The sequence below is a fragment of the Camellia sinensis genome, chromosome 7 (assembly GCF_055761805.1).
Source record: "Camellia sinensis isolate YWXY chromosome 7, ASM5576180v1, whole genome shotgun sequence".
Lineage (NCBI taxonomy): Eukaryota > Viridiplantae > Streptophyta > Magnoliopsida > Ericales > Theaceae > Camellia > Camellia sinensis.
The window spans coordinates 8,264,174-8,280,199 of NC_138967.1; the positions used below are offsets into that span (position 1 = coordinate 8,264,174).

At 36.2% G+C, this 16,026-nt stretch overlaps 1 protein-coding gene and 1 long non-coding RNA gene across 2 annotated transcripts; one reads left to right on the forward strand and one right to left on the reverse strand.

The window, feature by feature from the left end:
• Nucleotides 1-6,228: 6,228 nt before the first annotated feature.
• Nucleotides 6,229-6,816, forward strand: LOC145795591 (uncharacterized). Its single transcript, XM_082880418.1, has 2 exons — nt 6,229-6,429; nt 6,574-6,816. Exons 1-2 carry the CDS (start codon nt 6,229-6,231, stop codon nt 6,814-6,816), a joined length of 444 nt encoding a protein of 147 aa, XP_082736544.1.
• Nucleotides 6,817-9,497: 2,681 nt separating this feature from the next.
• LOC145794586 (uncharacterized) lies at nt 9,498-10,295 on the reverse strand. Its single transcript, XR_014334502.1, has 2 exons — nt 9,852-10,295; nt 9,498-9,776 (listed from the first exon to the last, which is right to left on the reverse strand). It is a non-coding gene; the product is annotated as an uncharacterized LOC145794586 (long non-coding RNA).
• Between the last annotated feature and the right edge of the window lie 5,731 nt (nt 10,296-16,026).

Here is a 16,026-nt window from a genome sequence, read left to right on the forward strand (position 1 = left end):
GCAATGCATGTCATGGTCGACCAAAGCAACCAAAAACAGAACTTCAGCATCCTAAAACAAGCACAAAAGCTTCACAAAGCTAAGCCTAAATCATGCTAGAACAAGGGTCTAAACCTAAATCATGTTAAGGCAAAAATGTGGCATTACAAGACATGTATGCAAGGCATGCAAGGTGTGTCTAAACCAACTTAACACAATGCTATATCATGGCAATATAAGCACAAAAATCAGTTAAGGCATGATCAACATGAACCTAAACTAGATGCTCCCTCAAGAGGCAAAAATGGCCATTTTCAAGGACAACAAGGAGAGGGGGTGACCCCCTCCTTCTTGGGACCTCAAGGCACCATCCTCACCACTGAAATCCCTTAAGACTTCAGTGGTGAGGAGGTCCAAACACAATGGTCCCGGGGCTCACCAAAATGGCACAAAAAAGAGGCCTAACAAGGCTTAAGAGGGGTCAAACAACCCCAAAGCTCAAAACACTCTTAAACAAATATTTAGAGGAGGCAAAAATATAACTTTTACATGTTATACACTAAGCTCAAAAACAGTTGTAAGGTTGGTTAAAAAGCTATGAAAAAATGGAGAATAAAGGGTAAAGTTCTTACCCTTGATGACCCTCTTCACAAACGATGCTCTAGCTGGTTCTTCAAGCTTGAATCCACTCAAGAACACCAAGAACAGCTCTCTGGCCCCTCAGAAACCAAGAGAAGGTGTAATGGTGGGTGTTTGTGTGCAATAGTAAGACTAAAACACACACTTATGCACTAAAGAGAGAGACATAGAGATAGAATAGTTACAACTATGAACTAACCCTAAATCAGACCTTTGGAGCTTTTTTCTCTAACCCTAATGGAGGGAGAAGATGCCTCCTCTTATAGAAGATCCCTCTTGCAAAGCTTTCCAAACAAGCTAGTCAAGAGGGAGATCCCTCTATACACGTGTATGGAGGGGAGCAAAGTGTATGCTAGCTAGCACAGCTGGCATAAAAATATCTGCAAAAGCAGATGAATAGTGATCGGCCAGTCAAAAATGCAACTTGGCCAAAATAGATGGCCGGTCGACCATCCAGAGTGCTGGTCGGCCAAATATATGGCCGATGGCAACAAACCACAGCCGGTGGCCTCAAGCCATGGCCGATGGAGTGTGGGGATGGCCAACAAGCCATTCCCTGCCCTCCAAAGCAAAAACACAAGTGTTTGGTGCAAAACCAAACACAAAACAGTCGAGTCAAGGGATCCTGAGGCAAGGCACGTAGCCGAGACCTTCGGGAACTCAAGACGAACACTAACAAGGATGATCACCAAGTGTTCAAACGGTGACGTCCAAGTCTTGAGGACGGTCAAAAATGGGGTGTCTACTGTAAGTTGGCCTTCGGTAATCTCGGATTACTGGCCATCACGGCACCATTCTACTTGGAGCGGAATGGGGTCATGACACCAACTAAGCTAGTTAGCATCTTCAAGAAAATTGTATCCTTCTTTAAGAAATAAATTTGATTGATTGACATTTGTATGGTTGATGCTCCTGAATCCACTGCAAAGAATTGAAGAAATGTCTGTTCCATTTGTTTTGACCAAAACCATTTTCTAACATTTGGTTATGACCTTGAAACAAGTATTAGAAGTGGTGGTAGGGTGGTGGAGATGGAGGTAGCTGTAGTGGTGACGGTGATGACGGTGGTGGGTGTAGGTGGCAGTGGTAGGCAGCGGTGGCAGTCGTGGTAAAGGTGGTGGTGAGGCAGTGGTGGATGTGGCAATGGTGATGGTGGTGGTAGTAGTGGTGGTGGTGGTAGTGGCTGTAGCAGCAAAGGTGATAGCGTGATAATATTGGTAAGCCTTTAATTTGAAAAACTTACCACTTTCTAAAAGTGAAAAACATTGTTTGTCCAAATAAGCTTGTTTTTCGCTGACTTTTGTTTTATGTCTTACAAAACTTTAAAAAATGTGAAAATCGTTTTTCAGAAAATGTGTTCCACCAAAACAAATGGAGCAATGACTTCGCTTACATTAAGTATTTACCAAAGCAAAACTCAAGAACTCCTCACCATCAAACCCACCCAATCACAAAAAAGGCCCTACAATTTCATATGTGAAGATGTCAAGCACTCAGCCAATCCATGAATTCGCACATCACATTTTCTTTAGATCAATATTTATTGCTCAACAAACAAAAAATTTCTGTTAGTAAAACAAAACTGAAAGGTTAAAAGCCAGTAGTCATCACTTACCATTTCTCTCTTTGCTGCTATCCTCCGGAGGTAACGAAACAGATTAGAGGATCTTTTGGATCTGCACAACATCAATTCGAAGCTTGTCGGCAATCTTGGTGATATCCATGTGCCCGTTGTGATCATCGGCCTTGCCTTGATGCAGGAGGGTGATGTGTTGTAGCTGTGCCACATTCAGGGTCCTTGGAGGAACAGGTCTTTCCTCATATTTGCTGGACTCCGGTGACGTATTTCTCAATTTGGGCATGGGCCTTTTATTCTTATCTACCACAGATGTCTGCAACATAATCCTAAAAATCAACTCAACAACACCTTATAAAGTATAATCTCTACTAAAATGAAGTATTTCCACTTCAACTGAAAAATTATGTCCACTTGCAGCAAATTCTCAACAAAATGGAAAATATATATAGAGATATATACATATATATATATATATATATATAGATTTTATAAAGCTTCATGCCACTATGTTAGGACTATTCCATCATTTATGTGAAGATTTAGAGTTTTTTTATTTGGTTGTGTTTTAATTTTCTAGAAAACACATAAAACTTGTTTCACAAATTGTGTCTCAAAATTGATTTTGGGAAAAAAAATTCAAAAACAACCCACTTTTTAGAAAACATGCAAATGTTTTTTCAAAACAAATTGCTCATACAAAAATGAAAATGATGGGTGTTTTTCAAACTTTTTCATTGTTTTTATCAGAAAACATGAAAGATAAAAACGGAAAAAAATGAAAGTACCACCAAACTGGCCTTCTACGGTTTTTTAATAGCTGCTAGCAAATATTTCATTCTACAGAGTGCCAGAAAGTGTAGGCCATATAATATTCCAATGATGATTTACCTCATATCCCTAAACTGTTTTAACTGCTTCTGTGAAGTCTCATATGCATCCATCCCATGAGCTGCTTGGGTTGCCACAGGAACAACCAAACAGCCTTTACAATAACATAGATGAAATTCTTAACTGAGCTTATGGCATAAAGTAAATGAGATAATGATAATTACTCATGATGAGATTTTGTACTAAAAACAAAAATATTTCCATAAAGCATGCATGGAAGCTCTACTCAGAGCATTAATGCTACTATGCAAAACCAGTAATAACACAAAACCTTTTTACTATCCAAGGCTTATAAATTGTTAGATTTATCCCCAAATACTTAAAACTAAGAATAAATCTCTTGCACAAGAGTTGAGCTGCAGTAAATACTGAGAAATAGCAATGAGAATTCACAAGAGTACTTGTTGAGAAATTTAGAGGAATAATATGAGCTTCCATGAACTCACCTCACCCATCTCAAGTTTCCCTCCAGGTTTGGATCTAATTCTTCCCCCCATTTGACCAAGCATAGCATCATATTGTGGATCCCGCTCTTCAAGGATGTTTTCTGCATTAATTCTTGTTTCAACCTCTACAACAAAGAGAGAAATGAGAAACCACCAATCACAATGATGACACAAATTTTCTCAATAGTAAATATAGATCAGGTAGAATGGGGTCAGGGATTCATAGTAGGATTAATGTTCATAGGGATTTTTACATGCTAGTTATCAGATTACCTGGCATGCAACCCTCCTCCTTTATCTGGGTTTGGGCCTGGCTGTATAAAAGATACAACACTAAACACGAGTTGAGTCATGTAAGCTAACTTATATTCCTCTTATGTATATTTCATGCATAAGCCTGGAGATGTTGAGGTGTAAGCTTTTCATCTTTTGAATTTTGATATTAAATACATACTCCATCCATCTCTTTTTGGGATATGTATCGATATCGGCAATACAATCATATATTAGCCGATATTGGAAAGTTTCGGTCAATATATCGATGAGTAATGGTATCAAAAGTCCAAAATCCCATTACGTATCAAGCTGATACAATGCTTTAAAGGCCCATATTTAAAACCCTGCCACAGACACAATTTAAGGAAAACTGAAAACAAAAGAACACATCAGCTAATACGTAAATCAATTCTTAAGGAAACAATTCAAGGAAATCAATTCTTAAGGACACAATTTAAGGAAACCTAAAAATGGGTGTTGTATTTAAACATATATTTGTGACCAGTTACAATGATATTTTCATGTAATTCGCTATCTTCTTATTTACTGTGATTTATGTGTGATTGTCATAGACATTTCATGCTACAATCATAATTGGCAACCCATTGGAACATAAAACCTCGTTCAAATTTTTTTTGAAATATCTTTAATTGGATTGAATCAATTGAACAAGGGGTCGTTTGTTAACATTTTTGTTTCTTACTTTCTATTTTTGTTTTTGCTTTTGTTTTCATTTTTTTAAAAAAAAACTAAAAAAGAAAACTATTTGGTATATTGTTTTCATTTTCAAAAAAATAAAATTAAATTCAAAGTTTTCAAAATTTTGAAAACACAAAAAAATTGTTTGAGCTTGTTTTTAAAACAAGTTTTTACTTTCTCCACTCATCCACCACCCACCGCTACCACCAACCACAACCACCTGCCGTCGCTGGTAGGTGGTGACCTTTGGCCAGTGGCCAACCTCCGGTGACTCTCCGGTCGGTGGGCCGACACCATCTTGATTTTAGGCCACCTTTTGGTGTCCTTCCAGCCACCTCGTGTCCTTCAACGACATATGACCACTAACTCCAGCAGACACCTTTGGCTACCCACCACAACCGGTAATCACATCCGTCTACCCTCCATCTCCGGCCATCAAATCTGGCAACTTATCAAATATATTTCTCTATTTTTATTTGTATTTTTTTTCAAAATATTTTTTTACGCCAAACAAGTTTTCTGTTTTTGTTTTTTAAATGAAAACCTATTTCTAGTTTTTTGTAAACTAAAAACTGAAAATGTTAACAAATGATTTTTTTTTTAAATGGTAATTTTGCTTGTAGTTTTGCATATTCAGGCCCTCTAGGCACAAACTAGCTTGCCTTAACATTTTCACAAATAATTAAAAAACTAAAAACATAAATAAGCAAATATGCCTTCATGATGTGAACACATACATATACCTTGATAGATAGAAAATAATGTGTGGGGTTTATGTAGAAACTGCCAACTCACTCCGTTCTAAACTATCCAAATTAAGACACAATGAAATAGTTCATAATTCAATCTGAATTCAGAGTATGAAAGTATAATACATAAAAATCATGAATATATGTATGTTCTTTCTAATTAATTTGAATTTGAATTTGAATTTGAATGCTTGAACTGTCAACAATTGTGTTAAATCGCTTGTTCATTGCCCTAAATTCTGAATTGAGGACAAAGACACTCACCGCCACCATGACCGATATTATCTCCGCGACCTTGTTGACGGAAGCCACCGGTGGCCGGCTATCAACGGCTTTCTTCGACGACGGTGGATCAAAACCCTCCGCTTCTCTCTCCAGATTTGTTTCCACTTATGTGTATGTAGTAGCGGATTACACACAATGCTGGTGTAATTAGATAAATAAAAATAAATAATAAATAATAAAAAAAATATATTATAATATATAAGAGCATCTCCAGCAAGGATAGTCAAAATAACTATTCAAAATTTTACCTTATTATTTTAGCCAGTAATTTTTTAATATACACTCCAATAAGGCTATCTATTTTAGTTATCTTCTATTAAAATATTCTTGTACTTTAGCTACCTTCTTTCCCATCTAAAAAAAAAGAAAAGAAAAGAAGCTAACTTCTTTCAAATTATTATTATTTTTTTCATTCTTTTAAATATAATTATATTTTTGTGAAAGTTACATTTTTTTATTGTCGTATTTTTCAAACGGTCATATTTTTACAATTGTCATATTTTTCTGGCGATCATATTTTTACAACGGTCGTATTTTTTTAACGGTTATATTTTTGCAACGGTCATATTTTTTAATTTTTCAATTATAAATAAGGCATTCCCTCTCATGTGATTTTACCCCCAAATCAATTTTCTACTTCATCCAAACTTCCATATCTCTCTCTATGACTTCCAATTCTCTTTATGATATGCTTGTAAATGACTCTGACTTCTCTGAATCTGATGATGATTTGGAGATGCTCAAAGCTGTTACTATGGATGAAGAACTACTAGATAGTGAGATAGGATCAAGCTCACATCGTGGTTCTGTTCGAGGTCGTAAAGTCATTCATCGTGACCATATTCAAGGTCATGAAAGGCTTTTTCTCGACTATTTTGCTGAATTGCCTGTATGTCCTCCTGAGCTATTTCGAAGAAGGTTTCGGATGAAGCGTTTACTTTTTCTTTGAATTCAAGATGCAGTAGAAGTGCACGATCCATACTTTCTCAAAAAAAAAATTTGTGCTGGAAAGCTTGGTTTGTCTTCTCTTCAGAAGATAACTGTTGCACTTAGGATGCTTGCTTATAGAGTAGCCGCTGATTTTATGGACAAATATGTGAGAATTGGAGAAAGCATTGCAATAGAAAGCTTAAAATATTTTGTTAAAGCAGTTGTTGATATTTTTTCTAATGAGTATTTGAGGTCACCAAACAACAATGACATCGCTAAACTACTAGTGGTTGGTGAAAGTCGTGGATTTCCTGGGATGCTGGGGAGCATTGATTGTATGCATTAGAAATGGAAAAATTGTCCGACTGCGTTGAAAGGTATGTATACTGGACATATTCATGAATCAACAATTATTTTGGAAGTTGTTGCATCATATTATCTTTGGATTTGGCATGCGTTTTTTGGATTACCTGGGTCTCATAATGATATCAATGTGCTAGAAAGGTCTTTTGTATTTACCGAACTTGCTCAAGGGCGTGCTCCTGCAGTCTGTTGGAACAATCTTCAGTGTAAATAAAATAAATAGAAACTAAATCAAACAAAATAAAATAAATAACTTACAGAATTTATTTTATCAAACCGAATGAAAAATGAAAGACCAAGTCGAGTGTGTGACACTCTGTCCTTAAGACAGATTCGCCTCGCTACGGTGCTTACGGTTGAGTGGCGTCTATCTCCCAGGATACAATGATCTTCACAAATTTGTAGTAGCACTCCAAACAAATTTGTCCGGCAAACTAAAACCTTGTGTTCTATAACTCTCTTTAATTTTTCCTAAAATAATATATGAAGAATATATGCAATAGGGCAAAGTTAGACAGCAAGAAAATGAAATTTTCTATCCATTTTCTAGATGCAAAAGACTGCAGAAATGGCCTCTATATATAGGCAAAAGAGCAGACTCGAACAGGTACAAAAAAGGAAGTGAACAGGTGTTAATTCAAACTGGACAGATACTGTTTGAAATTCAAACAGATCTGTTTGTAATTGCTGCACTGTTTTGGATAGATTTGAACCTGTGACTACAAATATAGTTACTATTTTGAATCTATAACTGTCTGGCAGTTTATGAAATTTTAAATCTGTTCGATAGATTGAAAACCTGTTTGAATTTCGAACTAGAAATGGACAGAAATCTAAAATTCAAATTTTGAATTAATTTCCCACAATAATTTTTGGAAAAAATTCAAATGAATTTTGTCCAAAAAATTAATACAAGAATCGACCCGACCCACAGCCCACACCCGTGCTCGACTCGGCTCGGCCGGTTGGTCGGACAGACGGCAGCGGCAGCAGCGGCGGCGAGCGCGTGTGTGTGGTGGTTTGAGCTAAGGTTTACTTTGTCCATAACTTCCCCCTTCTACAAACTTGGGGTGCCCCTTGGGGCCCAACCCAAGGTTGTACACCTAGAGCTTATATACTCACAAAAGCTCTCTTCAAGTTTCAATGTGGGACAACCCATATAAGGAAACCCACATTTAATTCTTGAGTTTTTTCAATTCCACGAATCTGAAAATGACGTCAAATTTCCATTCACTCATAAATGATTTTGACGAACCGTCTTCACCGTATGACTTGCCATGCGGCAAGGAACACGTCACCTTTTCGGACCCACCCCAAAAGACATTTTGGGGCCCACTCTATTTTGGGCTCAAAGTTGGCCTAAAATAAGCCTATATAAAACCAATTTTCCAACATAGTCAATTACACCATCAATGGTAATGAATATACAATGGGATAGTATCTTGCCAATGGTATATATCCCCAATGGTCAACATTTATGAAAACAATTCCTTTCTCCTCAGGGAAATAAGAAAAAACTTTTTGCTGCAACTCAAGAGGCGACAAGAAAGGATGTAGAGTGTGCATTTGGAGTGCTTCAAGCACGATTTGCAATTGTGCATCGACCGGCACATTTTTGGAATACTAAAATGCTTAAATATATTACGAAGGCGTGCATAATTCTACATAATATGATCATTAAGGATGAGCGAGATGACAATGGAGTAAAAGACTTCAATTATGATAAAATCGATGACAGTTCCCATATAACGGTGTTACAGGAGAGAACTACTGAACTTATGGAATTCATTCAATGTCACCATAACATTAGAGACATGCAAACACATTCTCATCTCCAATCGGACCTTGTTGAACACTTGTGACAATTACACAGCCAGTCGTAAAAGCTTTGAATTTGAAGTTTCATTTTATGTAGCATGTTATTAGTTTTGAGTGTAATCGGTATATGCTTTTGATTTATGTGTAATTTTATAATTCTATATGCCTTTTAATTATATGGTTTTCATTTTAATTATATGCCTTTATATATATATATATATAAATCATTAGCAATGCAGAGAAAGTACAACACATATGATGTTTAGATAATCTATACACCACTTATGATGTTTGGAAATATGGTGTTAATGTTTCAACCTTGGCAGCAACACAACACAAAGAGCAGCAGAACAACGTAGCACAAACAACATAAGATTAGACAACTAAAATTGTGTACCAAAACATTGCTGAGTTCAACATCTATCCTAAAAAAAGCAGAACCAAAAGAAATACTAGACAAAAGCATAACCAAAATACTAGTAAAACCAAAATACCATATACCAAGTTTCTAGCCTACTAGACAAAAGCCAAAATATCATAAGGAGCAAAGAGAGAATGAATACTAATTCATTCTTCTTTTCTTAATGATTTCCATCTGCCGAGCACGATAAAATTCTTGTTGGATTTCCAGCAAGCCACTGAGATCCATCAAAATAACTCTTTCGTCCTCTTTGAAAAGTTCCATTTCATGCTTTTCAAGTTCCACCTCATGCTTTTCTTGCATGATACGAAGTTCCACTTGTTTTTGAACGTATACTTTGTTAATCATTTCAATTTTCTTGTCAATCATTTTCTTTTTGTCTTCCTTGATGTCCTCCAAAGTCTTTGTAATACTCGAATGTACGCTTTCTTTGTTCTTTCGTTTATTCAATCGCTCATTTTCAGCCTTCCTACCGGTTGGTCTCTCCAAGTCTACAAAAGCATTAGGTGAGACATTATCTTCCCCTAGATTTATCGAATCCGGAGTACAAGGAGAAGAGGTTGTCCCTGTTCTTGGTCTTTTGGTTGTTTTTTCTTCTCAGACTCTACCACCCATTTTGGTTGATCCCTTAACATAATCCAACAGTGTTCGAATTGGAATGTAGATTTCTTGAGTTACTTGTACATAATTTTCGCATTGCAAATCTGAAAGTTAAATAAATAAATAATATTTAGCAACTTCACAAATAATAATAATTGTAAATGTACAATATTCAATACCTTGTCATCCTCATTTATGCCACTTTGATGCAATGATTCAATTTGGGCGTAGCACCCACAAAACTTATTCATGGTAAGCTGAATGGTTGACCATCGATTCATAAGAGAATTCTCATTTCGATTAGACTCAAATTTCTTGTGCTCATGGAAAAAATCCCACACTCTTCTCCAATAGGTAGAGCGTTTTTGCTCATTCCCATGTACCGCATCTAAACTAATATTAAGCCAAGCCGATAAAAGGAGTTTGTCTTATTCTATTGTGAAGTTTCCTCCACGTTGAGGTTTCTTCGACAAAGATTCAATTTCAGCAGTAAATTGAGACTCCTGGGTAAAGACTCGAGTATTTTCATTCAAATATTGAGATTCCATCAGATAATGTTCATCAATGTTGGGCCTTTCTTGTAAAAGATTGGTAAAGTAACCATCTTGTTGTGAATCCATACCTATGATTGAATAATATATAAGAATTAAAATTTAAAAAACAAAGCTTATAGCAAGCTGCAACAATTTGAATAGTACCAAATACAAGAAAGACGACTTCTATATTTTTTCAAGCTAAGAATAACTCTCAGAAAAAGGAAGAGAACACTGCTCTGGTAGTTATAGATACAAACATTGCTCTGCTCTTGTTTTAAAAACTTTGTTAATTCTTACTACATTTACTATTAACCACAGATTTTTAAAACAAATAATTAACCTATCGTCTATCTACTAATGATAGTTAACTTCAGAAACATTTAATTTCCACATCAAATAAATAAGTCGTAATTTTAAATTCATACTCAATTGGTACAAACATTATTGATGTAATTAACTTGGAGAAGAATTGGTACAAAGAGATGTAGAAAATCACAAATCATTCCTGGACATATGAATTTTTACACCTTAAACTTGATCTAATCAACTTATCATCTCTCTACTATTGAAAATATAAACTTAAGGCCAAAACGTTAAACATGGAAAAAACAAATAAAATTATGATTTTTACTTAACAAAAAAAGTACAAAAACATTAAACATTAATGTTTAAAAAAAAATACCCAACAAGTAAGTTAAAAATAAAATAAAAAAAAGTTGCGTTGACCGGTTGACCGGCCGGACTTCCGGGCGGATGTTCGGTAACACCCTCATGTATAAAGAAGCAACCCAACAAGCAATTTCCCAACAAGCAACAAGCAGTTGCTTAAGAACAATTTCCTTTATTTTATCTCAAGCCTTCAAGTTTTTATATGATACCCTTGACCAAATAAAAGATATGGAAATACAAATAAAGCTGAAGGAAACATAAGAACTTGTAACAATGAAAACAATAGTCAACAGGATTTCTTTAAGGTGGATCCCTTGGCAGCACCCTTATAGATTATACACTGATAGCTTCTTTCTTTTTTTAATTTTGTTGTGTAGTGGGCCACTTAATTTTGCCTATTTTTTCTATACCCAAGAGAGAGAGACAGAGATAGAGAGAGCTCTTCAAATTTTTTGCCATTGCATTTTTACTTCCATCCATTCACGCGCGTTGTTATGTTCTACTAACTGCTCTTATTTACTCAATTTCCTTTCTATAATTGCATTCAAACTTTCTGGAGCTCACTAGCCCAATTTTATATCATGTCCTTATGTTCAATCTTCAAGCTAATATGTAGTTTCATCAAATGAGTCGGTTAACTCTTGATGCATACAATTTCTTAAGAAACTATTTGTTACTTTAGGTACAATTAGGTACAATTTATAATATCTATTCTAACAAAAATTAGGTACAATTTATAATATCTATTCTAATAGAAATTACAACAAACATATGGTGTGCAATACAAATACATAGTATTTCCTTTTTTACAAGTGGTAAAATCATGACCTATTGATTAAGAACATGGAGCCAGAACTTGCTGCAACCATTTGTGAGATGAGATTACAAATAGGAGAAGCCACAAAGCGAAGGAGAAAATATACATTCACATGGATTTCCTTCTATAATCACAAATGACAAAGAAAATGTGTAATATTTTTGCCAACATCAACAAATAATGAAACAAGAATGCAACAATTTGAACATTTGCTTTCATATTCTCCAATTTCTTATCCACTATTCATGGCATAAACAAACAGAAATGACAAAATTTATTACCTCCCTTGAGCAGAAAGTTTGAGAAGAAGATAGAGAGGATAAGGGAGTTTGTGAGATTTGGAATGCCTTCTCTATGGATTTGTTAGGGAGGTACTGATAGAACTTTTAGCACCAAAATAAAGGAAAAAACTTTACTGCCGAAAACAAAATTCAGGAGGCAAAAAAAAATAAAAAATTGAAAGGCCCATGAACAGTACCTCACTTGTCTTGGCGAGGTACTGTAGCTTACAACCATCTTGGCGATGCCTAAGTGAGTCTGTTGGAGCAGTCTTTCACACTTCCAAGCTCGCTTCTATGACTGAAAAGATAGAATAGCTATATTGCTGGAGATGCTCTAAATGGCTTAAATGATAAAGTGGTGGAGTGAGAAAAATTGTTCAAGACACTTATTAATTATAATTTCAATTTTTTTTTCTTCTCATAATCAATAATAATAGATAATAATTTTTTTAATTAATATTAAATACAAAATTTTAAATGTTAATATATAAGTTTTAATTTTTTTTTTCAATTGATCTTGTGAAATGTCATAATTAGAAATATAATATTACTTGTAATTAGTGTATTATAAGCAATATAAAAGAGTCTTTTATGTTTTATTATATAAAAATATAAATAATAGTGATATCACATCGTCATCTGTATATGATCATTAATCAGTAGTAAAATAATATATGGAGAGTCAATCTTACTTGTCAAATATAATTAACAATTCAATAATTCCACATTGTCGTAGATTAACTATGTTTACATGTAAATGATGATGTGGTATCATTATTGCACTGAATTTCTTTTACAAAATTTTCATACATAATAATGTGACTTTTTATAATTTTTTCATTTTCAATCAAAATAACTACCATTATTTTCGTAATTTGAAAAATACTATTAAAAAATCATTCTAAATGTTATTTCTATTGAAAAAAATTTGTTTGTTGTAAACGTCCCCGAACGCCCCGGGAGGATGAGTCCCCCCTCCCGGTTCTGTTCATATTGGGCTCACTACAGTTCAGGACTCTCAAATAGTCACGGTTCTTAATCTGGACCAAAGAGTCCAAATCCGGCAAATCGTTTTGAGAAAACAGATGTTTAGAAAAGAAGTGCCAAACGTGGACTGCTTTGCCAGATATAGAGTTGCCACCTAAATATTTTTTATGGGGGGATTTAGGAAACCTTGACTCGGTGCCAAAGGCCACGTGTTCGTCATCACCAAAGTTGCCTCGGCTCGGGAGCTTGGGTACGATTGGGGAAGGTCAGCTGTGAGCACCCCCTCTCGCCCAATCCGAAGATCGGCCTCTACTAACCGTGATATCCATTTTTGAAAACGTTATGTGTTCTTATTCCGGTTATTAGCCTAGAATTACTATGTTATGCGCATAGCAAACAAGTATAGACCAAATCGCCTAAATTAGAACAAAACATTTCATGCTTGTTTTGAAAATGGTTTGCTACTCGCAAGTAGGCTAAAATGTAAATTTTGCCACCTTCAAGTGGGCTTTAGAAAAGATGTTTTTGCCACTATCTAGTGGGCTTAAAACTCACAGTTTTAATGCGTTATCCCAATTTAGTTAATTCAACCTCCATCCACAGGCATTCAAGCAGTTATATCACATAAGCAGCTAGTCTCATGGTAATCATGCTATTATGGCAACACTCACACGTATGCGGTATGCTAAAGCATAAATGCTTACCGAGTACTCTAAGCCAAAACAAAAGCTAGTTAGTAATCAATGCATGATCCTAGCTCATGTTAAGATGGCTAATGCAACACATACAAAATGCAACTAAGATAGGGTCGGCTACTCTATAATGACATGTGAAATGCTACAATTAACACGTATTCAATTTGGAATTGAAATACAAATGTAGTTAGAATGATGCGCCGAGCCCGGTGCATGCAAAATGAATGAATGGATGCAGACATGCTATCATACTGTATGCTAAATGAAACATGCCCTAGACTAACCATCGAAAGCTAGTAAATAAAAGGGCTCGGGAGCTTGGGTACGATTGGGGAAGGTCAGTTGTGAGCACCCCCTCTCGTCCGATCCGAAGATCGGCCTCTACTAACCGTGATATCCATTTTTGAAAACGTTATGTGTTCTTATTCCGGTTATTAGCCTAGAATTACTATGTTATGCGCACAGCAAACAAGTATAGACCAAATCGCCTAAATTGGAACAAAACATTTCATGCTTGTTTTGAAAATGGTTTGCTACTCGCAAGTAGGCTAAAATGTAGATTTCGCCACCCTCAAGTGGGCTTTAGAAAAGATGCTTTTGCCACTATCTAGTGGGCTTAAAACTCACAGTTTTAATGCGTTATCCCAATTTAGTTAATTCAACCTCCATCCACAGGCATTCAAGCAGTTATATCACATAAGCAGCTAGCCTCATGGTAATCATGCTATTATGGCAACACTCACACGCATGCGGTATGCTAAAGCATAAATGCTTACCGAGTACTCCAAGCCAAAACAAAAGCTAGTTAGTAATCAATGCATAATCCTAGCTCATGTTAAGATGGCTAATGCAACACATACAAAATGCAACTAAGATAGGGTCGGCTACTCTATAATGACATGTGAAATGCTACAATTAACACGTATTCAATTTGGAATTGAAATACAAATGTAGTTAGAATGATGCGCCGAGCCTGGTGCATGCAAAACGAATGAATGGATGCAGACATGCTATCATACTGTATGCTAAATGAAACATGCCCTAGACTAACCATCGAAAGCTAATAAATAAAAGGGAAGAAAGACGTGGGGTTGGGAGACATACACACACTCACGCACACTTATTACAAACTTGCCCTCGCTCGGAGGGTCCGAATAAATATTACAGTCCGAATAAATAATACTAAATTAATTATTACAGAACTTTCTAATTTAACTAACAAGTTAAATGCAAGGGAAAAATGGTCGCAGCCCTGCCTCGGAATACGTGGGTGATGCATGCTCGAATCCGTTTTGCCCGGAAATCCGTACCATGCCACTGTTGCCTCTGTTTACACTGCCCTGCTCCTCTGAAAGTTCTAGCAAGTCCCAAGGGTGCTTATGTGGACACTGGGGAGCATCACCGACCAGGTGAGGACATCATCGGCCAAAGAGGATTTTCACCGGCCACTGATCAAGCTTATCGGCCAAAATTATTGGTCGGTTGGCACTCTTAGTAGCCGACCGGCCAAAATTTCCTGCAGAACCTACAGTTGACAACAGCAGAGAGCAAGCAGTGTATGGCATGGAATTTTTTGAACAAATGTGAGCATGGACACACTCCCTATCATGCAAGGGACTCAAGGGAGCATGACCCTCAACCCTCGGGCCATCAATTGCGCATTTTGACGCATGATGGCCTAAGAGGCCAAGTTTGCAATTCAATGTAAATGCATGCAATCGAAAAAGATGAATGCCAACACCCTATCATGTTGAGGTCAAGGAGATTGACGACCGAGGGTTGAGACGTGTTACATCACTTGGAGTATGAACACTTCTCAATCCTCATACTTAGTTTGACACCCCAAGCCAAGCAAAATGTAATGCATGGATGCGATATACAATGCAAAGTGATGCAACTCATGCAAGGTAACATGAACATGCTAAGCTCTGAAAATGAATAGAGAATGATGCCAAATCAAACAAAACATGCAAGCAAGGCATGCAACAATGACCAACACTTGAAGCCAGTAAAGGGGGTCAAACCAAAGCTATGTCAACCAAACCTTAAAGGACCAAAATGACCTAAAACAGTCCCAAGGGACTCCAAAACAAGACTAAAGCATACATAGATCATGGTCAAAACATGCCAAGAAATGAGTCCAAAACAAGGGCATTCAAGGACACAAAAGGGAGCATTACTCAACACCTCCCCCAAGCAAACATGGCATGAATTTTTCAATACAAAACAGAGTTTTAGCATGCCAAAAGGGCCCTCAAAACCCACTGATATGACAGTCTAATGTCTAAACACATAGGTATGTACAATGACCATATCCAAGGCACAAAAGAACAGCCCTTCAAAGCATGAAAGAGATGATGAATGCAAGC

Coding starts and splice junctions, on each gene's coding strand:
- LOC145795591 (XM_082880418.1), top strand. CDS start 6,229: ATGCTTGTAAATGACTCTGACTTCTCTGAATCTGATGATGATTTGGAG. Junction 6,430..6,573: donor ACTATTTTGCTGAATTGCCT/GTATGTCCTCCT, acceptor TCTTCTCTTCAG/AAGATAACTGTTGCACTTAG.